Source organism: Prionailurus bengalensis, chromosome E1 (assembly GCF_016509475.1).
Source record: "Prionailurus bengalensis isolate Pbe53 chromosome E1, Fcat_Pben_1.1_paternal_pri, whole genome shotgun sequence".
Taxonomy (NCBI): Eukaryota; Metazoa; Chordata; class Mammalia; order Carnivora; family Felidae; genus Prionailurus; species Prionailurus bengalensis.
In genome coordinates this window covers 3,364,481-3,392,005 of record NC_057347.1, presented here as the reverse complement: position 1 = coordinate 3,392,005, position 27,525 = coordinate 3,364,481, and the positions used below count along the sequence as shown (strand labels likewise).

The 27,525-nt window shown below is 52.4% G+C and overlaps 1 protein-coding gene across 1 annotated transcript in view; it reads left to right on the top strand.

The window, feature by feature from the left end:
* PIK3R6 (phosphoinositide-3-kinase regulatory subunit 6) overlaps positions 1–27,051 on the top strand; it is a 58,270-nt gene extending 31,219 nt beyond the window's left edge. The window contains exons 9-20 of the mRNA XM_043583100.1: positions 1,777–1,942; positions 2,220–2,306; positions 3,559–3,982; positions 4,274–4,352; positions 5,060–5,182; positions 9,239–9,349; positions 11,212–11,299; positions 11,578–11,648; positions 12,132–12,222; positions 13,811–13,926; positions 25,672–25,784; positions 26,361–27,051. Of these exons, the coding sequence (XP_043439035.1) occupies positions 1,777–1,942; positions 2,220–2,306; positions 3,559–3,982; positions 4,274–4,352; positions 5,060–5,182; positions 9,239–9,349; positions 11,212–11,299; positions 11,578–11,648; positions 12,132–12,222; positions 13,811–13,926; positions 25,672–25,784; positions 26,361–26,514 (1,623 nt within the window). The 3' untranslated portion in view covers positions 26,515–27,051. The remainder of the gene's footprint in view (positions 1–1,776; positions 1,943–2,219; positions 2,307–3,558; positions 3,983–4,273; positions 4,353–5,059; positions 5,183–9,238; positions 9,350–11,211; positions 11,300–11,577; positions 11,649–12,131; positions 12,223–13,810; positions 13,927–25,671; positions 25,785–26,360) is intronic.
* The last annotated feature ends 474 nt before the right edge of the window (positions 27,052–27,525 follow it).

The following is a 27,525-nucleotide window of genomic DNA, read 5'->3' as shown; positions in this document are numbered from 1 at the left end:
CTGAGAGCTGACGGTTGCTAATGCTCCCAGCAGCGGGGCTAACGAGTGCCTCAGTCTTGAAGGTGGGAATCCGGGGAGCCACCATGGCATTTATCATACTGTTGCACATGGAGTCAAAGCCAAAGACATCTCAATGGCCTACAAGACCCTCGAGATCTGTCCCACCTGCTCGCTTCCTCTCTGATTCCATCTGATTCCAACTTCTGTACTTTCCCTCTCTTCCTCTCTGCTCCAGCTACATAGGTCTCCCTATTGTCCCTCAAACATGCCAGGCATGCTTACACCCCAGGGCCTTTGCACATGCCGTTTCCGATGCTTGGAACATTCTCTCAGATATCCACATGGCTCTCTCTCTCACTTCCTTTAGGACTTTACTCAAAAGTCACCTGTCGGTGAGACCTCCCTGATCACATTATCTAAAACGTCAGCCCCTGCCCCCAATTTCACATCCTTTTTCTCTGCAATTTATCGTACTATAAATATTACTTCTCTTGTTTATTATCATTGGGGGGGGGGGGTGGAGAGACAGACATACACTATAATATAAACTCCCTGGGAACAGGAATTTTTATCCGTTTTGTTCACAGCTGTATCCCAGCATCTAGAACAGGGTCTGGCATGTCGTGGGTGCTCAATAAATATTAGTGTATTTATAAATTAAGCAACGAGATGAAATGGACCCGATGGCCCCTTCTAACTCTGATTCGGTCATCTTCTCGGTGCATTATCTGTTCGCTCCACAAGTGTTTATCGGGGCCCCAGCCACCCAGAATGACCCTCCCTCCCTTAATCAGGAAGTTAGGATCCCACTCAGCAGACCCCCCCCCCCCAGCACAGACCAGAGAGGAAAACAATCCCTGGTGTGCAGACAACATAATGCAGGGCTCTTCTCGGGGTTTCGGATCTGCACCACGGGAGGGGGGAGCTGAAGAGCATGGGATTGCCCAGTGAGAAGCTTTCGAAACCTGTTCCCATCCATTCCCATTAAGGAGAAAGGCTCAGCTTGGTGTTCTACCCCTAACTTCTTTAACAGTCACTTCCCTTTTTCTTTTTTTTAAGTTTATTTATTTTTGAGAGGGAGAGAGAGAGAGAGAGAGAGAGAGAGCGAGCGAGCAGGGGAGGGGCAGAGAGGGAGACACAGAATTGGAGGCAGGCTCCAGGAGCCCGACGCAGGGCTCGAACCCACAAGCCGCGAGATCATGACCTGAGCTGAAGTCGGAGGCTTAAACCGACTGAGCCCCCCGGGCGCCCCTAACTTCTCTTTTTAAAAAGAGAAGGCAAGCTTCCAGCCATAAAGCCTTGGCAGGCTGGCACTTGAAAATAGGGGTTTGTGAGGATTATATTCATCTTGGTTATTTTTCTAAGTGGGATGTGTGACTCTAGCCTTTTTACATAGATTACCAACATAAATTGTCCTTCTGAAATAGCTGGGAACCAAAGTGAGCTGATTGAAAGAACAAGGGTGAGAAAATAATCATACAGCAACTATTTAGGGAGCACCCACCATGCGCCAGGGCGTGTTCTAGGCGCTGCGGATGCCGCTGTAAACAGACTGCCTTCCTGGAGTTTACATCCAGGCGGGGGCAGAAGACTGACCCAAGGGAGGCCCTCCCTGCCCCTCTGGGGTCCCGCGGTTCCGGGGCAGCCCCGTGTGGGGGACAGAGAGGACGCTCAGGTGTGGGCAGCATCGGGCAACCTCGGAGCCCGGGGGGTGGGGGGGGGGGTGGGAGTGGGGGGCTGGGCCGGGACCCAGGCTCTGGCGCCCCTCCCCGACAGGCCAGCCCTCGCCAGGCCCTGGAGCGCTATTTCCACGCCGTGGTGGCAGCCGTGGAGCAGATGGCCAGCGAGCCCAGCCCGAGCCGGGAGGGACACCTGGAGAGGCTGGAGGAGATTTACTGCTCGCTGCTGGGGCCGGAGGCGGCCGCCAGGGGGCGCTGCGGCGGTAAGCGGGCGGCGGCGGCGAGGCCCGGCGAGGGCCCGCAGGGGGGCGCCGGAGAGCAGCGCTGCACCTGAGGCGGGCGGGCCTGCGCGGCTCCTGGGGGGTCTGGGGACCGAGGGCCGCCCGGGGAACTTGGACGGTCCCGGGCTAAGCAGGCAGAGAGGAAGCCTGGACGGGACCATATGGGGGAGAGAGGGTCTCTGCACGCCCCCCGCGCCCTCCAGGAGCCGCAGGGGAGGGCAGAGGAGAATCCCACAGCCCGCCCCCCCCCTTCTTTCAGGTGACCCCCTGCAGTCCCCGCAGCCAAACATCCCTCTGCCCAGCCCCCACATCACCTTCCACCTGTGGACGGATGAAGAACAGCTCTGTAAGTGCCTCACACCTCCTCCCTGCAGAGCTGAAGGGAAATGAGTGTGTGTGTGTGTGTTTCTCACTGTGTGTGTGTGCATTCGCGTGTCTGTGTGTGTGTGTGTGCATGCAACTGTGCTTTCATGGGCCTAGAGGTCTGTGTCTGCGTGACTGCGTGTATCACGTGTGTGTATCTATTTATGTCCTTGCGTGTGTGTGTGTGTTCACGTGTGTGCGCCTTGCTCCCTGAGCTGTTCTGCACGTCTGGAGGAACGCATTTTCTCTATGCCAGAAGAGCTCGGTGCCTTAGCCACTGGCCTCACCTAGAAAGGGCCACACGCCCAAGCTGATGCCGACTGACAATGAATGTCCCCAAGGAGGCAGTCACACAGAAATTACAGTTCCAGGAGCTGGAGGGGTCTTTCCAGAGAGATCTGCTTGCCTCACACTTCTGTCCACACTGGCCTTCCCCTCATACTGTCCCTGGCTCTTCCCAAGAGAGGTGGGGGTGGGGGGAAGTGCTGGCTGGTGAACTAGGCCCAAGTCCCTCCTTGCATGGGCTGGGTCATCCTAGACTGACTCTGTGTTCTCTCTGGGCCTCAGTTTCCTCATGAGTAATAAAATGAAAGTAGATGAGAAAACCCTAGGGGCACCCGCGTGGCTCAGCGGTTAAGCGTCAGACTTCAGCTGAGATCATGATCTCACCGTTTGTGAGTTCGAGCCCCGCGTGGGGCTCTGTGCCGACAGCTCAGAGACTGGAGCCTGCTTTAGATTCTGTGTCTCCCTCTCTCTCTTCCCCTCCCCTGCTCATGCTCTGTCTCTCTCTCTCTCTGTCAAAAATAAATAAACATTTAAAAAAATAATAAAAATAAAAAAACATTTCTCGAAAGAAAGAAAGAAAGAAAAGCCTAGAAGTCTTTCCTGGAGTAGGCAGGGTCTGCTCTCTGTGTCCCAGGGGGAGCCACAGACAATAAGAGGATAGGAGGAAGCTAATAAAGAGGGCTCCAGAGTCAGCGAAGGGGAAGGTACCGAGTGTTGCTGACTACTGCAGGACTTCTCAGAGCCTTGAGTACATGTACTCAACACGAGGTGTCAGGAATATGCGGGCTTCGCCATCTCTGTTCACCGCAGGACCTTTGTTCCTTCGCGGGGCATCTTATGGGGCTTCTGTCCAGCTGAACGGTGTTTGAGAAACACGGGAGCCCAGGCCTTGCAGGGGTGAGGCCCTGCCAGCCTCCTCTGACCTCTCCTCCCCGCTCCTCGCATCCCAGGGAAGGAACTGGTGCTCTTCCTGCGCCCGCGATCCCAGCTGTGCCTCAGCGCCGACTTGGAGGCCTTGGATCTGCAGGGCCTCTGGCCGGACCGGGAGCTGGCCCGGGTGTCCATGCTGTCCACCGACAGCGGCATCGAGCGGGACCTTCCTCCGGGGGCTGACGAGCTGCCCCTACCCGGCAGCCCCGAGATGGAGCGCGCCAGGCTGCAGCGCAAAGGCGGCGTCAAGAAGCGGGTGCGGCTCCCGGACGTCTTGATGCCCGCGTGCTGGGACGGGCCCCCGGGTCTACACCGCAGGACGGGCAGGCCCAGTGGGGACGGGGAGCTACTGCCTGGTGTGTCGCGGCTTCACACGGCCAGGGTGCTGGTGCTGGGGGACGACAGGATGCTGGGGCGCCTGGCCCAGGCCTACCACAGCCTCAGGTAGGGACCGGAGCGGGGCGGGGCGGGGCGGGGCGGAGGGCGGGGCTGCGTCAGACCCAGCTCGCCGCCGCCGCCAGGGGGCACTGCGCTCACCCGCTCGGCGCTTTACGTTCTGGCGAGCCTAGCAGTCCTCGGCACCACACTGCGCCCATTCTGCAGATGAGAAAACGGGTGCCGAGAGATTGAGCAGGTCGCTCACAGGCAAGAGAGAATACAGAGCAGAACCAGGATGTGGAACCGTTGGAAGCGCAAACCCCTGCCCTGACGCCTGTGTTCCGCCCTCTTTGCTAGGAAACGAGAGATCCAGAAGTGCTGCCTCACCCCCAGGCTCAGTCTACAGCTGTACTACATCCCCGTGCTGGCACCCGAGGTGGCTGGGCAGGGGAGGGGGGAGGCACGTCGGGGAGGACGTGGGAGGGGCGTCCCCTGCCTCAGGGGCTGGGCAGGGGGCACGCTTTAGCCCCATCCCTGGCCCCAGGGACTAGGATCACCCTTCCTTAGGATGCGGGGCTGGGGGAGCCCTTGTGGGTCTGTGTCCCGGAAGCCACAGACGCAGGCCCCCGAGGCTCAGTGTCCCCTCGTGGGGGGGGGGGGGGGGGGGGCAGCCTGCCCAGTGCTGAATTTTGTTTTGCTTTCCTGGTGGAATTTATTACAAGCCTCTCCTCAAACAGGGGCTCGCACGCACGCACGCACAGCATGCTTCCTGGGATCCCATGAAAAGAAGTTTCGGGCAGTGGGAGCCCTTTGATCTGTTGGGGGCCAGACTCCCCTCGGCGGCTTTTCGATTATTCGATTGCCCCGCTCTGCTTGCTTAGTGGGGAGCATTCAGTTCCAAGCAGTATTTGTCTCTCTACTTCCAAGGCTGAAGATCGTCGTTCAATGTCCCCAGCAAGCGGTCCTCAGTTAAGGGTTTACCAGCTTCATCTGAGGTATAAGACCTAATAGGCTTCACGTGGCAGAGAAAGCGAGGCCCCAAGAGGTTCAGTGATCGGCCCATAATCCCAAGGCCAGTTTGCGGAGGGGACCCTCTGGCCAGAGACCCGGCCTGATGGGTCTGCCCCGTCCCCTTGTCCCCAGAAACAGGCATCATGCAGACGTTCGGAGCTCAGAGAGCTGGCCACATTCCTGGGCCGCGCAGACCCGTGGTATGAGAACACCGTGAACACACTGTGCCCGGCCATCCACAAGCTGGCAGAGATGGTAAGGGGGCTGCGAGGGCGGGAGGGGGGGCATTTCAGATGTTACCCTTGACCCTTGACCTCAAGGGTCAACCCCAGGGCGCCCCCGGGGTGGGATGAGGCCAGAAGGAAGCATGGAAGCTGGTGGTCGAAATTCCCCCAGGCACCTGCTTTGGGTGGAACACCGGGCAGACCATCGAGCAAAACATTCTTTCCTTAGTGTGTAGGCCAAGGTGCTTCCTGGGACGGCCTCTCCATGAGTGTAATAGCCCGTGTTTCCTGAGCACTTACGGGTGCCAGGCGCTGTTCAAGGGCACTCGCACTCCACGGCCCTACCAAGTAGGCACTCTTGTCGGCAGGTGCGAGTGTAGCCATCTCCCCACTTTACAGACCAAACTACTGAGGCGCGAGATTAGGGAACTTGTCCAAAGTAAAAAGGCGAGAGGTGGACTCCCACCCGGAACCGGACAGCTTGATTCCAGGTAGGCGGCTCGTGAGTTCATCTTCCAGTGACTTGAAAAGATCTTCATATATTAAGAGAATCTCTTTTTTTTTTTTTCCCAAGTAAACGCCACCCCACCCCCCAACGTGGGGCTCGAACTCACAACCCTGAGATTAAGGGTCGCTGGCTCTACGCGCTGAGTGAGCCAGGCAGGTGCCCCCACTGCTAAGAGAATCTTAACCTTTTAGCCGTCAGGTGTTGCCGACGTATTTTTCCACTCTGTTATTTGCCTGTGAATTTCATCAGCAGTGTTTTCTGACTTAGAGAAATTTGATATATTTTTTCTTTTTTTTCTTTACTGATTTTTTTAATGTTTATTTATTTATGAGAGACAGAGAGAGCATGAGCAGGAGAGGGGCAGAGAGAGAGGGAGACACAGAGTCCGAAGCAGGCTCCAGGCTCCGAGCTGTCAGCACAGAGCCCGAGGCGGGGCTCGAACTCACGAACCGTAAGCTACAACCTGAGCCGAAACCAAGAGGCGGACGCTCCACCGACTGAGCGCCCCGGGCGTCCCCAGAAGTTTTGTATTTTTATGTCACACTCAGAACTTTTATCCTTTGAGACACCTGCCTTTGGAGTCCTGCTTTGAAGGTTCTCCTCTGCTGATTAAATTACATCCAAGAGTAGATAAATATTCCCTGATGATTTGCTGTAACTCTTTTAATGGCTCGGTTTTCACATTTAAATTAACGTGCCTGCGACTGGTTTCAGTGCTTTGTGTGAAGCATGCGAATGTCTTTTTTCCAAATGTGTAGCCAGTTGTCCTAAAGCTATTTATAGCACAAGCCATCTTGCCCCATCAGTCTGAAAAGCCACTTTTCTCGTTTACTAAATTTTTATTCTTTCTTGTTGATCCATCCATTTCCGGACCCATTGGTACTTTCATATTTTTTTTTAATTTTTTTCAACGTTTATTTATTTTTGGGACAGAGAGAGGCAGAGCATGAACGGGGTAGGGGCAGAGAGAGAGGGAGACACAGAATCGGAAACAGGCTCCAGGCTCCGAGCCATCAGCCCAGAGCCTGACGCGGGGCTCGAACTCACGGACCGTGAGATCGTGACCTGGCTGAAGTCGGACGCCCAACCGACTGCGCCACCCAGGTGCCCCAAGTACTTTCATATTTTAATAGCAGGCAGGATAAACCGACTTCATTACTGTTCTTCCGGAAAATGTTTCAGACTGTATCTGTTTCCAGATAAATATTAGAATTGTGTCAAGTTTTTTTTAATTTTTTTTTTAACGTTTTTATTTATTTTTGAGACAGAGAGAGACAGAGCATGAACGGGGGAGGGTCAGAGAGAGAGGGAGACACAGAATCCGAAACAGGCTCCAGGCTCTGAGCTGTCAGCACAGAGCCCGACGCGGGGCTTGAACTCACCGACCGCGAGATCATGACCTGAGCCGAAGTCGGGCGCTCAACCGACTGAGCCACCCAGGCGCCCCTGTCAAGTTTTTTTTTTTAATCCACCCCACCCCCCCACCCCCTTGGGATTTTGATTGAAATTTGGAAGAGACTTAGCCTCTTTAGCGTGTTAAGTTACTCCCTGTGGGAGCACGGGATTTATCTTTATTTACAAAAGTCTTGTATGTCCCTCAGGATAGCTACACTTTTAGCATGTTTTTCTTGCTGAATCTGCTCCTTACGTTTGATGGCTTTTTTTTTTTTTGTAGTTGTGGGTGGTGTCTCTTTCCCCTTATATTTGGGTAGCACTTGCTGTTATATGAAGGAGTCTATTGAGTTTAGCTACCTTATTTTCTTTAAGTTTTTGTTTAATGTTCATTTATTTTTGAAAGAGAGTGCAAACAGGGGAGGGGCAGAGAGAGAGGGAGGCACAGAATCCGAAGCAGGCTCCAAGCTCTGAGCCATCAGCACAGAGCCCGATGTGGTGCTCGAACCCACGAACTGCAAGAGCATGACCTGAGCTGAAGTTTGACACTTAACTGACTGAGCACCCCCCCAAACACTCCTAGGTACCTTATATTCTAAGTTGACACTTTACTGAGATCTTTGTGTCATTTTATTGCCTGATTGTTTGGGGTTCTTTCTTATACCTTCTTTTTTTTTTTTAATTTTTTTTTTCGACATTTATTTATTTTTGGGACAGAGAGAGACACAGCATGAACAGGGGAGGGGCAGAGAGAGAGGGAGACACAGATACGGAAACAGGCTCCAGGCTCTGAGCCATCAGCCCAGAGCCTGACGCGGGGCTCGAACTCCCGGACCGTGAGATCGTGACCTGGCTGAAGTCGGACGCCTAACCGACTGCGCCACCCAGGCGCCCCTCTTATACCTTCTAATAAAAATGTAGTGGGGGGGCCTGTTTCCTGAATTATTGCTTACCCGAAAAGTGTCTTTGTGCATACACAGAAGACTGGTTAGCCGAGTATTGAAATACCTTTTCCTCAAAACTTGGAGGTTATCAGGGGCACCTGGGTGGCTCAGTCGGTTGAGCATCTGACTCTTGATTTTGGCTCAGGTCATGATCTCATGGTTTGTGGGTTCGAGCCCTGCATCGGGCTCTGTGCTTACAGTGCAGAGCCTGCTTGGGATTCTCTCTCTCTCTCTCTCTCTCTCTCTCTCTCTCTCTCTCTCACGCTTTCTCTCCGCCCCTGCTTTGCTCCTGCTCATTCTATCTCCCCCAAAATAAAAACACTTGGGGCACCTGGGTGGCTCAGTTGGTTGAGCGTCCAACTTCAGCTCAGGTCATGATCTCACGGCTTGTGAGTTCGAGCCCCGCGTCGGGCTCTGTGCTGACAGCTTGGAGCCTGGAGCCTGCTTCCGATTTTGCGTCTCCCTCTCTCTCTTCCCCTCCCCTGCTTATGCTTTCTCTCTCTCTCTCTCTCTCTCTCTCTCTCTCTCTCTCTCTCAGAAATAAATAAACATTAAAACATTTTTTAATCAATAAATAAGACTTGGAGGCTATTAGGGGAGGAACATCTGGTGCGGGTCTCACTTCTGCTCATTGGTTGGTACCTTTTTCCCCCGCCCCCAAGCCGGGACATGTGTAGAAATCAGGGTTCCCCCTGCTTGCTTTGCCCTAATAATTAGCAGTTTGTATGGCCCCCACACTTAGTCCAAACGCAGTTTCCACATGAAGAGACTGGAAACAGTGTGAGAGATACATAGATCGATAGACAGATCGATCGATCGGTAGATAATGATATAATACTTGAATACGACAAGAGCTAAAGGAGACCGCAAATCACCTTGCCTCTCGGGCCCAAGGTCACCTGGCCAGTGAACGCCTAATCCAAACCTGGAACTCAGTTCAGCCCCTGTGATCATTGGCTATGTTCTCAAGCATCTGGTCCTTACCCCAAGCGTCCAGCTCCTTCCCTTTGTGCAAAATGGAATGCATCGGAGGCCCTGGGGGGCCGGGACCCTGGACAGGTATATTTGCCTGAGGAGTAGACATCAGGCGGTCAGCAGGGCCTGGACTGCGTTGAGGGACCAGTTGGGTTTAGTGCCTCACGGAGGGGACACGGGAGCCTTGGAGTTTCTCTGTTCCGAAAACAGCACCTCCCACCATAGCCCGGAGGGTGGTGGCTGAAGGCCTTCCCTGCCCCCCTCACAGCCTCCCTCCCTGGACACATCCCGGACCGTGGACCCCTTCATCCTGGATGTCATCACCTACTACCTTCGCATGGGCACCCAACCCGTCTACTTCCAGATCTACACAGTCAAGGTAAGTATGGCCCTCCCCCTGCCCCCCGGGACCCCACCGCCAAAACACTCCGGCTCTGGGGAGACACAGGTTAGCAGGGCACACGTCACAGACCCACCCAGACGCTCCTGGTTGCTAACCGTGTCTTTCCAATCTTCGGACGAATCGGATAATCATGAACTTCACAGGCATCCGGCCTGAGCAGATAGTACATCTTCGCGTGGAAAGATGCTTTGGGCCTTGACCCCGCGGAGGGCTGGCGATAGGGCTGCTGCGAAAGTTCTCACCAGCAATCGCTTCATCTCAGAAATCCTCAACGCTCACTGTCCAGTCTCTGATCACACACTGCCGCCCCTGCGAGGCCCCCTCCCCTTCTCCCCCCCACCCCTCCGCCCCTGCGTCCTCGATTCCCCTCTGTCTCCCCTCCCAGCAAAACCCGAGCCCAGGGCAGCGCTGAAGTGCACCTCAGCTCTTGCTAAGCTCGGGGCCCCTGAGCACCTGCTAAAAAATAAGCCGAAGCCCTCTGGCCGGACACGGACACACCCGCGGTGTCCAGCCTGCTTTCCCTGCTGCAGTGGCTGTTCCCACCTTCCCTGCTTTCCTTGAGTCCTCACTCTCAGCAAGTGGCTTGGCCACCCACTCCACTGGGGGGAAAGCGGAGACCATTAGGTGTCCCCAAAGCTTCTGTCCATGCCTACACATTCATGCACACCTCCCCAGCAGACATGAAGCCCCCCCGCCCCCTCCACCAGTTCAGGCAAAACCCCATGATGCATGCCCTTCCGGTCTGTTCCCGCCTCCTCCGGGACCGTCCCCCTCAACCTGAGATTTCGGGAGGCGGCCTCTGCTGCTTCCTCTCTCGTTCCGGATTCTCGTCCCTCACTCTGCATCCCGTGGTGGAAATTTTCTTCATGACCTTCCCCCTTTTTGACCTAAATGAGGCAATTAGCTCCTGTCGCTGGTTTCCAAAAGGCAAAACGAAACAACCCAAGTCAAACAAACGGATGGGAGTAAACCTCTCAGGCTGGTAAAGGGAATAAACATCTCAGCCGCGCAAATAAATTGAAAGGTTAGGCATCCCGTCGCTGCCCTTTGGCCAGAGGCCCCTGGAGCAGACCTGGGTTTGCTGGTTCTGGCCAGGCCGGCGGCGTGGAGCAGTGCACAGCATGGACAACCGTGGGCAGAGGCTGTTAGAAGGCACTTATAACGTGGCTTTGGGCTCAAGTCAGGTGATTTGGGGGAGAAGCCCCCAAAGCAGGGCTGTGCCCTGGCTCAGAAGCTGTCAGGAGGCCGGGAGTGGTTCTGTGGTTGGGCATCTGGATCGTTCTTAGTTCTGAGTAATCCTTTGATTGGAAAAATGTCGGGATGGGGCCCGCACACGGTCCTGTTTTTTCCTGTGTTTGTGACGGTGGCAGGGTCTGCTTCCTGTCTTGACCCATCAGGGTCCCAGAGACCCCCCTCCAGCCCCAGATTTCTTGACCCATCAGGGTCCCAGAGACCCCCCTCCAGCCCCAGATTTCCAGCCCCAACCCAGAATGGCTCAGCTCCCTCGAGCCCTTCCGTCCTGGCTGGTCTCGCCTTGCAAGCCAGGAATGGGGTCCCCCTCTCTGGCCCTTCTGGCGTCCACAAGAGATTTTCTCACACGGCCCCGCCCCTGTGTGAATTGTGTGCCCCGTTCCTTCCGCGTTAGACCGTCGTGGTTGCAGACCGTCGAGGACGGCTTGGGTTCTGATACCAGTGGCTTCCCCTATTTGTAAATATATTACATCACTGGACACCTGTGGACAGGCAGGCCCGGGAAGTCACTGCCTGGACGGTGGGGGCCCCAGCCCTGCTTCCTTCCAGAAGCTTTCCAACCGTCCACACCTCCTCCCTCCCTCCAGATCTTCAGGGACCTGAGCCAACACCCTGCAGAGGACATTTTTCTCACTGAGCTCAAGGTGAAGATTCAAGACACCAAGCCCCCCAAAGGTGAGCATCCTCCCTTCCCAGAGCTCACTGACGCATCTCCGGCCGAGCCCTGTTTCCGGAACGTCCTCCCGCCTCTCACCTAATGCCGCCCCCCAACTCCACCAAATACCGGGGTGCCCTTGGCTCCTCCAAGCTTGCCTGGACTGGAACCCTCGAGATGCTTCCTTTCCATCCAAGGAGAGATGCTGTCACAATTCAGCAGCTCCGCTCGGCCTGGGTGAGGCGGGAGGGGCAGGAGCCTCCTACGCGATTCAGCCTCTTCCCTCCTCCTCCCTCAGATGGCTTTTCACCCAGGAGGAGGGGCGCAGCCGAGGGCCCAGGGGCTGAGCTCAACATTTGCTACCAGAAGGTGAGTGGTTCGTGGGGGGCGGGGGGCTGCTCAGGAGGAGGTGGGAGGCACAGGGTTGGAAGCAGGCATCAGGGACAGGCTGGTGGGAGCAGACAGAGCCAGAACCTCCTGCCCCAGTTTCCCCAGCCTTTGGAGAGTTTTGCAGGGATGAGCAAATTACCACCGGCCTTGCACGCAGCCGAGGAGGCCACGTGATTTAAGGGACAAGGGGCCTGTCCTGTTGCTGGAGGATGCCTTCCTCCCTAGCTGGCCAGATGCTTGAACTGATGGCATGGGAGACTTGTCCCTTCGGGCCTAGGAGGCTGACCGTGCTCCCTGGGGCCAAGAGTGCTCTCCGCCTCTCCCCGCCAGCCCCGCCTTGGACATTGGTGGCTCGGACAAGAATCTCAGGGCAGGGGTGGGAAGCAGGACTGTTGACACGCGGGTGCCCGGGGGGACAGGGATGTTCTGAGGACCCCCTTGGTGCCCGCATCCCCTCTCCAGGCCCTGCTCAGCCACCGGGCCCAAGAGGTCGCCGTTTCCCTGCGGGCCACTGGGCTGGTCCTGAAGACCTTTGCAGCCAGTGACACTGAAGGTAAGGAGCTGGAGAGAGAAGGCACGAGAAGGGAGGGGTGGGGGGAGAAGGAAAAAGGGGCGAGTGACGGTAGATGAGGTGACCCGGAGGAATCGGGCCTCCCACCCAATCCTGAGGTCGTGCAGGGCTGAGCACCGGGTGCCCGGGTGCGGCGTGGTATCTGCCCTCACCATCGGGGGCACGTGAGACAGTATTGGCCTCGGTCCTGCCCTGCAGCTGGAAGGCAGAGGGGCCACACGGAGGGGGTCCTGCCGCCCTCCTGCCTCTGTTGCGTCTGGAGATGTTTTCTTCTGAATGTCACTCCACCGGGGGCAGGTAATCCCCAGTTCACCAAAGGCACCACCGGCCCAAACTCTCTAATTGTAGCTAATTACCTAATAATAGCTATGTATCTAATAGATAATAAGATAGTTTATCTAACGCTCCAAATCTAAAATAGAGATGTTAAAAAGATACCAATGTAGATGCCGAGAGTGAAGGATAATCGTGAGCTGTTCCGTTAGCCCCCTGGTCTTCTGGAAGAAAAGTTCGGTGATGTGAGTGAGGACGTCACCGAACCCATTGATCAGAGGCCGGGCAATGTTCTGTGTCAAACACATGGACTCTCCGAATCCTGTGAGATCGGCGTCATTAATACCAGCCGCTTTTCACCGGAGACGTAACTGAAGGCGGAGAAATGCTGGAGGCCAGGTCATGTCCGTGAGGAAGGGTCAGAGCCCGGATTCACACCCAGGCCATCCGGGTGCTCGCTTTCAGGCAAAGGAAGCAGGGGACCCAGCAAGACCACCTTGATTTGTGCATCTTTTTTTTCTTTAACGTTTAGTTTATTTTTGAGAAAGAGACAGAGACAGAGGGTGAGCAGGGGAGGGGCAGAGAGAGAGGGAGACACAGAATCCGAAGCAGGCTCTGGGCTCCGAGCCATCAGCACAGAGCCCGATGCCGGGCTCCAACTCATGAACCGTGAGATCATGACCTGAGCTGAAGTCGGCCATTCAAGCGACTGAGCCCCCCAGGCGCCCCCCACTCGTGCACCCTTAACACCGCAAGGGAGACACGTGACCCTGGGGATAGCTCTTAGCCGAGAGGTGGGTCAAGAGTACAGGTTCTGGGTCGGGATGGGGGCTGGCCTCAAGGTCCGGCTTTGCCATTTACCATCTGTGCGACCTTGGGCGGGTTCCTCGTGACCTCTCTACCGGTCCTTTTGTTTCTCAAGCGAAGATGGAGTCCTCACTCACGTGCGTCTAGAAAACTACCGTGTTCGCTCTAATTGTTAAGTTGTATTTTCCTCATTTCCTTCACCAGCATCCCCCCACCCGCCCACCCCCACGCTAACTTGCGCTCCTCCCATTGATCGCGTGCCGGGGGCTTCAAGAAGGGTCCACCGCACCTTCTTCCACGGAAAAGGGGTGCGGGAGGGGGTGCAGAAAGGCATGGGGAGGTGGCTGCCGTGACAGAGGATACCCTGTGGGTCCCCCAGGGAAAGGCAGTGGATGTTCAGGAAGGAACTGAAACGCGGTCGGGACCAAGGCGCAGTCAGGAAGTTGGGGGGCCCGTTACAGCCACCTGCTTCCCATCTTGTTCCCTCCAGTTTCTGGGCCCGCCCCCGCACCGCCACCTGCTGTCCCCGTGACAGACCACACGTGCCTGAATGTCAGCGTGACGGAGGTCATCAAGTCCTCCAACTTGGCGGGAAGGTCCTTCTCTGTAAGTACTGGGCAGCATGGGGTACTCGAACGAGGTAGGTGGCCCGGGCCGGGGTGTTCGGAGGAGGGGAGATGGCTTCTGAGCCTTTGCTGTCAGATTGGGTCTTCCCCTTGGAGAGAATTTGCTCTCCCCTGGTGTGTGGAGTACCGGGGAGCACCGGCTGGTGTAACTGAGGCCCGGGGAGAGTCAAGCCCCCCCTCCCCCCGCTGGCCCTTGAAGGACCGAGGACGGGCCCAGGTCTGGCCTCCCGAGCCCTCCCCAGCAGCCAGACTCCTAAGCGGCAACAGCCCAACCTTGAACCACATCGAGCCGGCTCCTTAACCTCATCGCCCCGACCGCTGCCCTTTGCCCTGATTGATACTTATTGATTTGGACTCCCTTATTGATAGAGACCCAGCACCCACCCACTCTCCCCCGTCTCGTGGCCTCTCTGGACTTCACTTCCCCACTCAGCTGGGCTGTGGATCCCAGGATTACGCCTGAACCCTGTTCTCAGCCCCACTCCGCTCCCAGGCATCAAGTCGCTACTCAGTCCGTATGCTCAGTGGCTGAGTGCTTCTGGAATAAATCCTGCGTCCATGGGAGCGGACCCGACGCCCTTCTCTTGCCTGTCTTCTGGGCTTTTATTCGTTATTCATCTATGCTAGTTCCTTTCCTCCAGCGTGGACCTTCTCTACTGCTCCTCCCTCGTGGCCTGGAGACGTGCTCTGGTCTTTTCCATCTTAGTTTTCGGTCTCCCGCCCAAAACTCTCCTCCCCGCTATCATCTGGGTAACACCCTCCCCACTGTGGCAAAGTCGCCTCCGTGGTCGCTGAGACCAAAGCGGTCTTTCTGGTCCTCAATGTTTATCTTCCCCTTTAAACATAACGTTTTAGGGGCGCCTGAGGGGCTCAGTCCGTGAAGCGTCAGACTTCGGCTCGGGTCCTGATCTCAGGGTTTGAGATCCCGCGTCGGGCTCTGTGCTGACAGTGGGGAGCCTGCTTGGGATTCTCTGTCTCTCTCTACCCTCTCCCCTGCTTGCTCGCTCGCTCTCTCTCTCTCTCTCTCTCAAAATAAATCAATAAACTTAAAAAAAAAAAGTAATGTTTTAACCTGTAAAGAAAAGTTCAGTGATTTGGGGGAAATGCAAAAAACAAACGAACAAAAAACAAAACACCCCACAAAGAAGCAAATCTACTTCTATTCTAGTCCCATTTTCTAGAAAGGAATGACTGTTACTATTTCGAGGTGCAAGCACCCAGCCGGTTTTCTGTATGTCTTTACGTAATTGATCGCTACATACTATCAAAGTACGGAGTAAAAACTTGACGTTTCTCTTCCAAAATATACTAAGGCTTTGTGAGTCTGCCTGGGCGAGATCTTGTTCATGTCACTAAATATGTTACGGTCGATATTTCTCCTATGATGGCTGTGTTGGTCCATGTGGTTATTTAACTGATTGCTTATAATACATTTAGGTGAGTTCTCATGTTTGCGTATTATAAGCAATAATTATATAGTTATTATAATTATATAATTATAATAATTGTAAGCAATACCGCAAGGAACATGCATAGGGATAAATAGGTACTAAAAATCACAGTTAAACCTTTTTTAAAAATGTCTAAAAGTGAGCTCACTCAGTCAAATGGCATCCATATGTTAGGACTTTTGATATAGTTTGATGTATTGCCCTCCATAATGTTTGAGAGGGTCAATTTTGTTGCACAATTAACACATGGACTAATTTTTTCCTCCTTGTAAATTTGTCAGGATTTTCATTATTTCCATTTGTGTGTCTTTGACTACCAATTAAGTTGAAGAGTTTCTTCTACACAGTGATAATTTCTATTTCTTCATTTGTGTATTGTCTGTTTATGTTCTCATGTGATGTTACTATTGTGGTCTCTATTTTATGATATGAGAATATTAATCCTTTATGTCATATTTTTGTAAATATTTATTTTGAGAGAGAGAGAGAGAGAGAGAGAGAGAGAGAGCAAGGGAGGGGCAGAGAGAAGGAGAGAGAGAATCCCAAGCTGACAGTGCGGAGCCTGATGCAGGGGTCGATCTCAGAAACCATGAGGTCGTGACCTGAGTGGACAGGAGTCGGGTGCTTAACTGACTGAGCCACCAAACGCCCTTGTCACGTGTTTTAAGAAATATTTTTTTCTCAAGTTTGTCTTTTAGTGTTATGGGTTTGTTTCTTTGTTTTTTTTACCTAAAATAGATTTATATTTTGATGAAGCAAAAACTACCAGTTCCTTTCCTTTGATGATTTCCGCCCCTGCTATGATCACACATTACAGGCACCTGATTCTTCTTCAAACATTATGTTTCATCAAGTTAAAGAGAGACCATAATCGTACACACCGCTCAGAAGGAGACAATGCTTCCTGAAGGGCAAGCAATGCTTTCTTATCACCTGGGTTGCAAAATAGTTCCTAATTTCAGAGATGTTAAAACATGCGGGTGGGGAGAGAATCAATGAAAATGAGGGGCGTCTGGGTGGCTCAGTCAGTTAAGTGTCTGACTTCAGCTCAGGTCATGATCTTACAGTTCGTGGGGTCAAGCCCCACATCAGGCTCTCTGCTGTTAGCACAGATCCTCTCTCTCTCCCTCTCTCTCTCTCTCTCTCTCTGCTCTTACCCTTTCCCACCCTCTTTTTCAAAATAAATAAATAAACATTGAAAAAATAAGAATCAAAATGACACGCTTATTCCTTTAATAATACAGCTTTTTTCCTTCTTATGTTTCTTTGCTCATTTTATTTATTTTTTTCTTTGCTCATTTTAAAGATTTTCACTTTATAGTCTGATGTATATAATTACATTATCTGTACTCATCGGGAGTTTAATCCCTGCGTTTACTGCGTCCACTGAACCCGTGGCAGCTTAATTCTTTGTATGTTTCCTCAACTGGAGGTGTGTTTTCCAGGTGTGTTTCCTACCTGTTGGGGCTTTGTCTGTGGGAAATCTGGGTGGAAAACGCGACCTTCTAGAGAAATTCTGTATTTGCCTTAGCCACGGGCCCCCCGGGATATTATCAGCCCAAGCCCATATTTTGAGTTAATTTCTTGGCTCAGAAATTCCCAGACCCCAGATCCACCTAAGGACAGACTTGTGGCTAAGAATTCCCAGGGAATATTTGTCCTCCTCATTCATAGCACAGGCTGCAATTTTTTTTTTTTCTAATAGAGTGTTTTGCTGAGAGCATAGTGTTCAAGAGTCCTTGGGCAGGGGGCGGGGGGGATCTCAGTTCCCACTCCCTGCCTCATATGAGCCCATGGTTGTCCCGCGCACCCATGGCTATTGACACCCAAGCCCCTTGATTCCTGAGATTACTAAATTCCCCCGAGACAACCAAAGCCTCTGACCCACACAACTTCAACTTTAGAATTTATGGCATTAGCCTCACTGCCCGGTCCATGATCAATTTTTAAATATCCTGTGATAACTGAAGGGAGACACGTGTGTTTTTTTGTCTACAGAATGCAAAATATGGCATATAATTATTAGGTCAGATACACCATAATACTCTAATCTGCAATTAAACATTTTTTTTGTCTACTTCATCTATCCAAAATAGGAAAGGTTGGTCCACATTCCCAGTATGGCTTTGATTTTGTCAATGGGATCTCAGTTTGTTCAAACCTGAATGTTCTAGTTTCCGGCACTGCTGCTGAAAAATATGATAACTTCTTGTGCTGTTCCTCTCTCTCCCTTTCTAGAAGCTTCTGAGGCTTCATTTCATAAAAGGTTCCGGAATATCACAAGCATATGCCTTGGTGGAATCGTTTTCATTCATTATTGTGGATCTTTAAATTTTTTTTAATGTTTTTATTTATTTTTGAAAGAGAGAGACAGAGCATGAGTGGGGGAGGAGTAGAGAGAGAGGGAGACACAGAACCAGAAGCAGGTTCCAGGCTCTGAGCTGTCAGCACAGAGCCCAGTGCAGGGCTCGAACTCATAAACTGTGAGATCATGACCTGAGCTGAAGCCAGACGCTCAACCGACTGAGCCACCCAGGTGCCCCGTTATTGTGGATCTTTAAAAGACATCATCTAGGGGCACCTGGGTGGCTCGGTCGGTTAAGCATCCGACTTTGGCTCAGGTCATGATCTCACAGCTCGTGAGTTCGAGCCCCGTCTGCGTCAGGCTCTTTGCTAGCAGCTCAGAGCCTTGGGCCTGCTTCATGTTCTATGTCTCCCTCTCTCTCTCTGCCCCTCCCCCGCTCATGCTGTCTCTCTCTGTCTCTCAAAAATAAACAAACATTAAAAAAATTAAAAAAAAAAAGACATCATCTAATCTGGAGACACATCTTTTGGTGCTAACATATTTTCTAATGTAGTTTTTAAAAATTATTTCCTTCCTCTGTTTCTTTGTTATTTCTTTCTGGAACTACAGAGAGCTGGGTGTTAGATCTCCTGGAGGGATACTCTGACTTTCTAATCTTTTCTGTCTCACCATCCTTCTCTTCCTTTCTTCAAGTTTTGAGAGTTTTCTTCAAACTCACTTACTGAATGTTTAAACTTCAAGATTTTTTTCTTGTTTTCTGATTCTTCTTTTTTTTTTTTAAGATTTTATTTTGAAGTAATTTCTATACCCAACGTGGGGCTCAGGCTCAAACTCACAACCCTAAGATCAAGAGTCGCACTCTCTACCAGCTGGGCCGGCCAGGCGCCCCTCTGGTTATTCATTTTTTAATATCATTTGATTCTTGTGTCATCGATGCAGTATCTGCTTTCTCTGAAGATAATAATTAACTGTGGTTTACTTGAAATTTTCCTTCTGCCCCCTACATTGTATTTATTTCCTGTAAATTCCTTCTGTTTGTTTGGGTCTCTCTTCTTTCTTTCTTCATTTTATTAGTATTCTTTTTAACATTAAATGCTGTCTCCAAAAATCTGGTGATCCTTGGCTGATGTTCAAATTTAAGAGTGGGGCACTAGGGGAACCTGGCTGGGTCAGTCAGAAGACCCTACAACTCTTGATCTCTGGATCATGAGTTCAAGCCCCACGTTGGGTGTAGAGATTGCTAAAAATAAATAAATAAACTTCAAAAAAAAGATTGGGGGGGGGGGAAGACTGAGGTACTAAAAAGTTGAGTCAACGGTGGGCATTCCGAAGGCCATAGACCTTTCCATGGAGAAACCCAAATGTCAGTATGTTAAAGTCTCATTGTTAGGACAGTCTTGTTTTCCCAGAAAAGGGTCCTTCAGACTCTTGCCTTGGGGGCTAAAGGGGAGTAGGCCTGCTGGTGTCTTTACTCTGGGGCTGGGCCAGGCAAGGGGATTAGGGGTCTCACCATTCAGTGAGCAGACATTCATGTAGCCCATCTACCCAGACAACAGTACATGGATGGTGTTCACACCGTCCTCCTCCAACTGTGGTGTCCCCAAGTCCAGAGTCTCTCTGGTCCATCTTCTGTGGTGTCTGTGGCAGGGGGAGAGTTTCATTGCTTGGCTGCTCAGGCTGGAAGTGGGCACTTGAAACTATCTAACCGTTCCTTGTAGGACTTACAGTGCGTTCCCTTTATTCGGGCTCTATCTCATCACCACTATCTGAGGGATATGCGGCCTCCCGTTCAGAAGCTTTCCAGAGTTTTGATCCTTGTGTTGGACCTTCCTCCCTCTGTCCTTAAATGTCATGCTTTAGGGCTTTGGGTGTCTTCTAGTTTCATGAAAAACACACCTGTTTGTTTGCTTGTTTGTTTTTTAATTTACATCCAAGTTAGTTAGCATGTAGTACTATAATGATTTCAGAAGTAGAATCCAGTGATTCACCCTCTATGTATAACAGTCAGTGCTCATCCCAACAAGTGTCTTCCCTAATGCTCCTCCCCCATTTAGCCCATCCCCCCACCCACAACTCCACCAGCAACCCTCAGTTTGTTCGCTGTATGTAAGAGTCTCTTATGTTTTGTCCCCCTCCTTGTTTTTATATTATTTTTGCTTCCCTTCCCTTATGTTCATCTGTTTTGTGTCTTATCACAAAATAGGAGTGAAGTCCTATGATGTTTGTCTTTCTCTGACTGACTGATTTCACTTAGCATAATACCCTCTAGTTACATCCATGTAGTTGCAAATGGCAAGATTTCATTCTTTTTGATCACCAAGTAATATTCCATTGTATGTATATACCACATCTTCTTTATCCATTCATTCATCGATGGACATTCTGCAGCTCCTTGTTTTGGGGCAAATTATAAAAGGAAAGGAACAAGAAAATATACACTCTGCCATTTTGAAATCAGAAATCCTCATCCCTTTATTTAAAAAAAATTTTTAAAGTTTACTTGTTTACTTTGAGAGCACAAGAGAGTGAGCAGAGGAGGGGTAGAGAGAGAAGGAGAGAGAGGATCCCAAGCAACCTCCACACTGTCAGCACAGAGCCTGATGTGGGGTTCGAACCCATGCGTGAGATCATGACCTGAGCCAAAATCTAGAGCTGGATGCTTAACAGACTGAGCCATCCAGGCACCCCATCCTTCACTTTTAAAACATTTTTATTTTATTTTAGATATGCCTCTTGTAAATAGCATACAGTTGGATTTTGTTCTGACTCAGTCTGAAAGTCTGTGCTTTTTACCAATTTATAGTTTAATCCATCGACACTAATTTTATGCACTATTTGATCTTTTTCTGCTGTCTTATGTTGTGCTTTCTGATTTTTGTAATGCTTTTGCTGTTTGGGGGGAGGGAGGGACTTAAGCTCTGTTAGCTTATATTCCCCCTCTGACAATTTGCAAGCTATATATGCTATTTTTTCTGTCATGATTACCTTTAAATTGAAAAAAATATATATTTAAAGTCCCACTTATATGTTGATATGCCAATAAAGCTGGCTTCCAACACTGTCATAGGCAATTTTTCTAGGTTTTTATTCCTTTGATCAATTATTTAAATTAATTACTTAATTTATCTATTGGAGAGGAGAGAAAGAGAAAGAGAGAGCATGAGCAGGGGAGAGGCAGAGAGAGAGAGAATCCTAAGCAGACTCCACATATCAGCGCAGAGCTCAACGTGGGGCTGGAACCCATGAACCATTGCGATCACGACCTGAGCCGAAACCATGAGTCGGGCGCTCAACCAACTGAGCCACCCAGTTGCCCCCCACTTTGATCAATTTTTAATGAGTTCCACCACCAGAACTGATGCCCTGTTCTCCGAGTCTTTAAATTCCCTAAATCTGTGAATTTGGAGACACCACTTTCTCAAAGTTCTACATATCTGACCATGACTTTTTGGCCTCTTTCCCTGGGCTCTTTTTCCTAAACCAGTTTCTTAAATAGCTACTGTTCTCAACTTCCATCCATGGCCCACTTCTTTTCTCATTCCCTGGACCAGCTAACCCACATGTGTGGTCTGAGTCCGATGCGTTAAGGACTCCCAAATCTGTATCTCCTGTTCTGATAGTCACGCCCTGAGTTTCCGACCCTACACTCAACTCAGCATGAACTGGATGTCCCACAACTCCCCAAACACAAGATATTCAAAACCAAAGCCAGGGGGTGCCTGGGTGGCTCAGTTGGTTGAGCATCCGACTTTGGCTCAGGTCTTGACCTCGCGGTCCATGAGTTAGAGCCCTGCGTCGGGCTCTGTGCTGACAGCTCAGAGCCTGGAACCTGCTTCGGATTCTGTGTCTCCCTCTCTCTCTGACCTCCCCCGGTCATGCTCTGTCTCTCTCTCTGTCAAAAATAAATAAACATTAAAAAAATTAAAAAAAAAACAAAAACAAAGCCAGGACTTTGGCTAAGAGCTCTCCAGAGCCGGACCAAGGCTGCTTGGGTACAGAACTCGGTTCTGCCATTTACCAGCTATGTGACTTCAGGCAAGTTAATCAGGCTGCGTATGTCTCAATCTCATCATCTGTAAATGGGGACGATAATAATAGTATTGATAATAGATTATAGATACTATAATAGATAGGTAATAATAAGAGTAGATAATATAATAATAACATAAAATAGACCTTACCCAGTTGTTGTGGGGAAGGAATGATTGTCACATGTAAAGCTCTCAAAACAGTGTGTGACCAAGAAAGAGCTGTGTATGTGCTAAGAATGATTTTCATGTCATTTCTCCCCGCTATGGCCGGCCTCTCATTTAATGGTACCGTCATTAACCCATCACCTCTGCCAGGATTCTGGGAGTCCCCTCAGATGCCTCGTCTCCCTCGCTTTCCCCTGTCCTGCTGGTTTTCTCTCTTAACACTTCTCGAACTTTCTCCTCCTCATCTCCCTCCTTTGGAGCCACTTAGGTTGACAAACCACGCGAATTTGCCCGGGACTCAGGACTGCTTCCTGGGGTGCGCGGCCTGCTGCGCTAACTCCCGGAGAGCCCCGGGCACACCAGGACAGGTTTGGTCACCCTCGGTCCAGACCTCCACCATCCCCTTTTGCGGGACAAACACAGTAGCCTCCTAGCTGATGCCACCGCACTGCTCCTTAAGTCCACCTCCGCATCTCTGCCTGAGCGGTATTTCTAAACGAGGGGCACCTGGGTGGCTCCATTGGTTAAGCGACCAACTCTTTGATTTTAGCTCCGATCATCGCCTCACCGTTGTGAGTTCAAGCCCCAAGTGGGGCTCTGCACTGACAGCACGGAGCCTGCTGGGGATGCTCTCCCTCCCTCTCTCTGCCCCTCCCCTGTTCATGCTCGCGCGCGCTCTCTCTCTCTCTCTCTCTCTCTCTCTCGATAAAGAAATAAACAAAAGAAATCAATAAAATAAAACTCGGACCTGCCTATGCTTAAAACCCCTCTGTCATTTCCCAGGCTGTATGACTGAAGGGCAGGAAAGTTCTTCAGTGTTGCATAGCATGGCTCCCTTCGGCTCCATAAGCAACTCCGGCCTGTGTCTGCGGACCCTTTGCCGCACAGCACGTGCGTAAGTCCCTGCAGACACACCTCTGTGTCCTGCTCGTGCGCCGTGCCTGGTCCGAAACCTGTTCCTACCTTTCTCTTCCCCGTCCTCTTTCCATAGCTCATATTTCTCCTTCAAAAGGAAACTCAGGGGTCCTCTCCCCCAGGAGGCCCTCCCTGACGTTCACCCCTCCCCCCCCCCACTCCTGGGTCAGCTAGGTGCCCCTTCTCTGTGCGCCCACACGGCCCTGGGGTCACAGCCATGGGGGCATGGGCAACACTGTAAGGGGCATGATCTCTGTACAGACATGGACTGTGAGTGCCCTGGTCTCGATCCTCCCCATCCTCCCCAGCACTCAGTGCAGCTGTCTGGCCCCCGGTAGGTGCTCTCTGCTGAGCCCTTTAGTCTGTCCCCGCGTCTCCAGGACCTCATCCCTAACCCGCATGCGCGCATTTTCTCTGCGCCAACAGGTCTACCGTAGGAGAGCTCTGATTGGCTGAGAGGTCACGTGTGCTGAGGGGACACCTCCTTTCAATCGGACAGCTCTGTACCTAAGCCTCAAGTAGGCTGCAAGGTGGCCCCGTTTACACTCCTGTATTTCCTCTTCCCAAGTCCGTTCCCTACAAGGGTTTCTTTTTCTTTAAGTTTTTTTTTTGTTTGTTTTTGTTTTTGTTTTTGTTTTTTTAAGAGAGAGCAGGCGAGGGAGGAACAGAGAGAGAATCCCAAGCAGGCTCTGAGCTGTCAGTGCAGAGCCCCACTCGGGGTTTGGACTCACAAACAGTGACATCATGACCTGAGCTGAAATCGGAAGTCCCACACTTAACCGACCGAGCCACCCAGGCACCCCTAACAGTTCCTATGTCTCATGACCTCTTGAAACAACCTGCCTGGAGGCTTTTTGAGACTCTAAACTTACCACCCCTTCGTGTTTCCTTTTACCCCCGCACTGACTTGCTGGAGGAAGCGCCAGGTGCTTTGCTTTGCTCTTGGAACCCAGGCCGGTCAGTTATGTGTTCTGCACCAACGGCTAGACGAACACCGCGTGGTAGGGGAGCTTCGCGGTGAGCTGGAGTCAGGGTGTTCTCCGCTTGGAGAACAGCAGGGCAAGGGCACTGTGGCTGGATTGGTGAGTTTAAGGGGCAGCAACGAGGCTCATTGGGCTGGCTGGGAAGTTTGATAGAGGAAAGCGGTGGGAAATAAGGCAGGAATGGTAGAATTGGGGTTTTGGGGGCACGGGAGGCAGGAAGCCCCTGACAGTGAACCGTGAATAGCAGCATTTTGCTCAGCCCCTAACGAGCTGAGGCTGAGACCTTTTGCAATACGGAGTCTCGCCCTTTCAACGCATCCATAGAATGAAATCCAAAAGCCCCGTGGTCGTCACAGGGCCAAAGCCAGGCAGGGTCGGGTGTGGGGAGGCACGCAGACCACAAGGGGGACATGAAGGCCTCTGTGTGCACGGCGGGCAGGTGGAAGGAGGCCCGGAGACCGCCGCTGGCTATCTGGGGGGCAAGGTCAGGCAGGCCCAGATCCTGCTGGGAGATACCTAGAACAGCCTGACGCAGAGAAAGAGCACTGAGTGGGGAGTCAGGGAGCTGGTTCCCACGCCTACTACTGTGAAAGCTTCAGAAGGTCACGGTCAATCCCTCCAGACCTCAGTCTTCTCCCTCACCAGCTGGGGTCAGTTCAAGCGGGGTCCCCTAAGCCATCGCAATGCATCTGGCTTTCCCCACCCCCCGGCCCACGCAGGAATTTAGCCTCCCTGCAGTCTCTCCAGATGCTTCTGGAAGGTCACGGATGACATCCCAATGCTCATGGTTGTCCAACTAGCATCCTGGTCAGTGTCCTACCCCCACTCCGACGAATGTTCGGCCAAAATGCCCAGACGTGCCTGACTCCCCACCCCCACCCCCACCCCCACCCAGTTTCGGCTGCTGCTTGTACCTCTACTCTAACACAGGGAAAAGCTGGATTAGCTCCGTGGTCCCCATCCTGCCTGCAAAAGGGAGTTTGTTAAAGATGCCTGTGCCTGGGCTCAAGTCCAGACCACGTCAGTAGGAATCTCTAATTTTGTTTTGGAAAGGTGATTTCCAGGGTTGAGAGTTCTTGAGCAAGATGAACTCTAGAGGTCCAGAATGTTGGAGGGGGGGACAAGCCCCCCAAAGCTGCTGTCTGCATGTAGAGTGGGCCAGCCACCCGGAAAGTCCCTCTGAAGGCCCCACCTGGAACGCAAGATGCTCCCAATCCTCTCCCGAGAGGTCCCCTCCCTCCGGGCAGCCCCTCGGGTCAGGGGATTGGAGCCTGCTGGCTGCTTTCCTTTGGTCCTGGGTACTTTCTAGAGAAGCCACGCAGGGCTTTGGAGCATAGAAGGCAGGAAGCCCTTTGCCCCAGGTTTCCTGTGCAGGGAATAGATGCCTTCCCACCTGTGCCTGGTCCCTAGACAGTTCCATGGTGCAAACAGATACAGGGCTGGTCTGCGTCATGAGGGTAGGTGGCTGCTTCCTAGACCCTCTATCTCGGCCCCAGGGAAATCATTTCGTATGCAATTCAACTCTGAGGACAGCGGTCAGGACTCCTAAAATCCCTGAAATATTCCCCATCCCCCCCCCCCCGCCAAAATTGCACATGTAATATACACACCCGTTCTATGGAGGTCTCAGGTACCTTGATAACTTGGCAAGATCTAGGTTGTCGAAATTTAGGACAACTGCAGAAATGACAAGACACCTGGGGGCCGGGGCAGCCCAGACACAGTTTCTGCAGAATACTGTCACTGCTCCAAGTCACTTGCAGGAAGAGAGTTGGGGACCCCGTGCACTGAACAAAGACACCGGAGAGGGTAGGAGGTGTTGGCAAGGCCATCTGTCACGAAGGTGACACTCACACGAGCTCTCTTTGTTTGCAGATGGTGACAAACACCTTCCGGACGGCCAACATCCAGATCCAGAGCCAGGACCAGAGGCTCCTGACGCTGCTCCTGGACAAGGACAGTCGGCGAACGTTCAAGGACGTGGTCAGGTGAGGCCGGGCCTCGCCACCCCTGCATGCCCCACGGGGCACACGTGAGCGGCAGCTGGCCCCTCCTATCTCCTGCCTCTAGCCCGGGACACCTGTCGCAGGCAGACCCTGTGGCCGGGCAGGTGTCCCTGGTGGGATGGACTTAGGCCACTGCCCTGTGACTTCCTATGAATCCAGGGAGAAGAACTAATGAATGGCTGACTCTGGCCAGCCCCTGCCATTTAAGTTTCCGGAGATTCCTCTACATACACTCGGCCCGTGGCCACAGATCTGACCCCCTGTGTTGGCACAGTCCCTCCCACAAAGGTTAACCTGGGGCTGCTTAGAGGTTTCCCCTGGGGCGGTGTATTTGGGTAAGGAAGGCATACACCAAGTGACTGCACAGGCACGCCTCCTCTCTCGGTGTCCACCACCCCCCCAACCCCGCCCAGGATGCTCTTTCCTTGTCCTGACTCCCTCCTCTCTCCATGAGGCCTCCTCTGTATAATCTATAATAGAGGGTCTACCTTCAAAACCCCCCCGGGGAAGATTTGACCCAGAGATGGGTCTCCTGAGCTGGCCTCTCTCCACCCACAGATTCGAGGTCTCTCCTTGCCCAGAGCCATGTTCCGAGGCCCACAAGTCCGAGGCGTCACAGCTCGGTTCACACGGGCAGGAGGTGGAAGGGACCAAAGCCAAGCCCAAGCCCCTTCTAATGCCCATCAACACGTTCTCCGGCATCGTCCAGTGAGCCCGCAGGGGCAGCAGAAGCGCCGGGTCTGAGAGCCCAGGCTCAAGAGTACGGATACACTACCCCACCAGCCTCCAAACACTCACACCGGCCGCCGGAACGAGGCCTGGCTGCCCTGGGTGGCTTCTGGCTGTGAGTAGGAGCCAGCGAGTGACCGGAGCATAGGGCGCTTACTGGGCCGTGGCAGGTGATGGAGCAGGGCCCACACACAGGCCCCAGGAAGGTCCCAGCAAAGCTGCACACACGCAAGCAAGACCCGGCTCCGTGCACAAATGTCCACGCCTCCACTGATCTTCAATTCCCAAGGTCCCCCATCGGCCCTTAAACTGCCCCCAGTGAGAGATGCTCTGTCGGCCAGGGCTCTGTGGCCTGGGGGGGAGGGTGGGGGGTGGGAAGCAGGCAAAGATAATTGCAGCCTCTCCCTTCCGAGAGTCTGTTCCTTTTCTCCCTTCCAGCCACCTCCTCGTCCTGCATTCCCAGGCAGGTGTCTCTTCCGAGTGAGAGGAAATCGTCAGTTCCAATAAACACACTAAAGTATTTTTGCTTTTATCTAATACCTAGCGACATCTGGATTCAAAAAAAAAATCTTTTCACTGTTTGTATTTTAGAGAGAGGGAGCATGAGTGGGGGAGGAGCAGAGGGAGAGAGACACACACAATCCCAAGCAGCCTCCGGGCTCTGAGCTCAGCACAGAGCCCCATGTGGGGCTCCAACTGACAAACCACAAGATCATGACCTGAGCAGAAGTCGGACGCTTAACCGACGGAGCCACCCAGGCGCCCTGAGTTCTAAAACGTGTATCCAGATGCAACATAGGGACGTTCGGTGACACAGACCAGTTTCTCCACCCTCGGGACTAGGTGTAGGGTGGGAAGAAAAGTAACAGAAAACATAAAAGCGTGGACTTGAGGTCATGTCTCTTGCCTGGGCAGGGCCCCAGGGGATGGTGGGAGGAGGGGGTCCAAGAGTAGAGAGGGAGGCACTTTACTTTTGGCCTCATCGCCCCAGCAG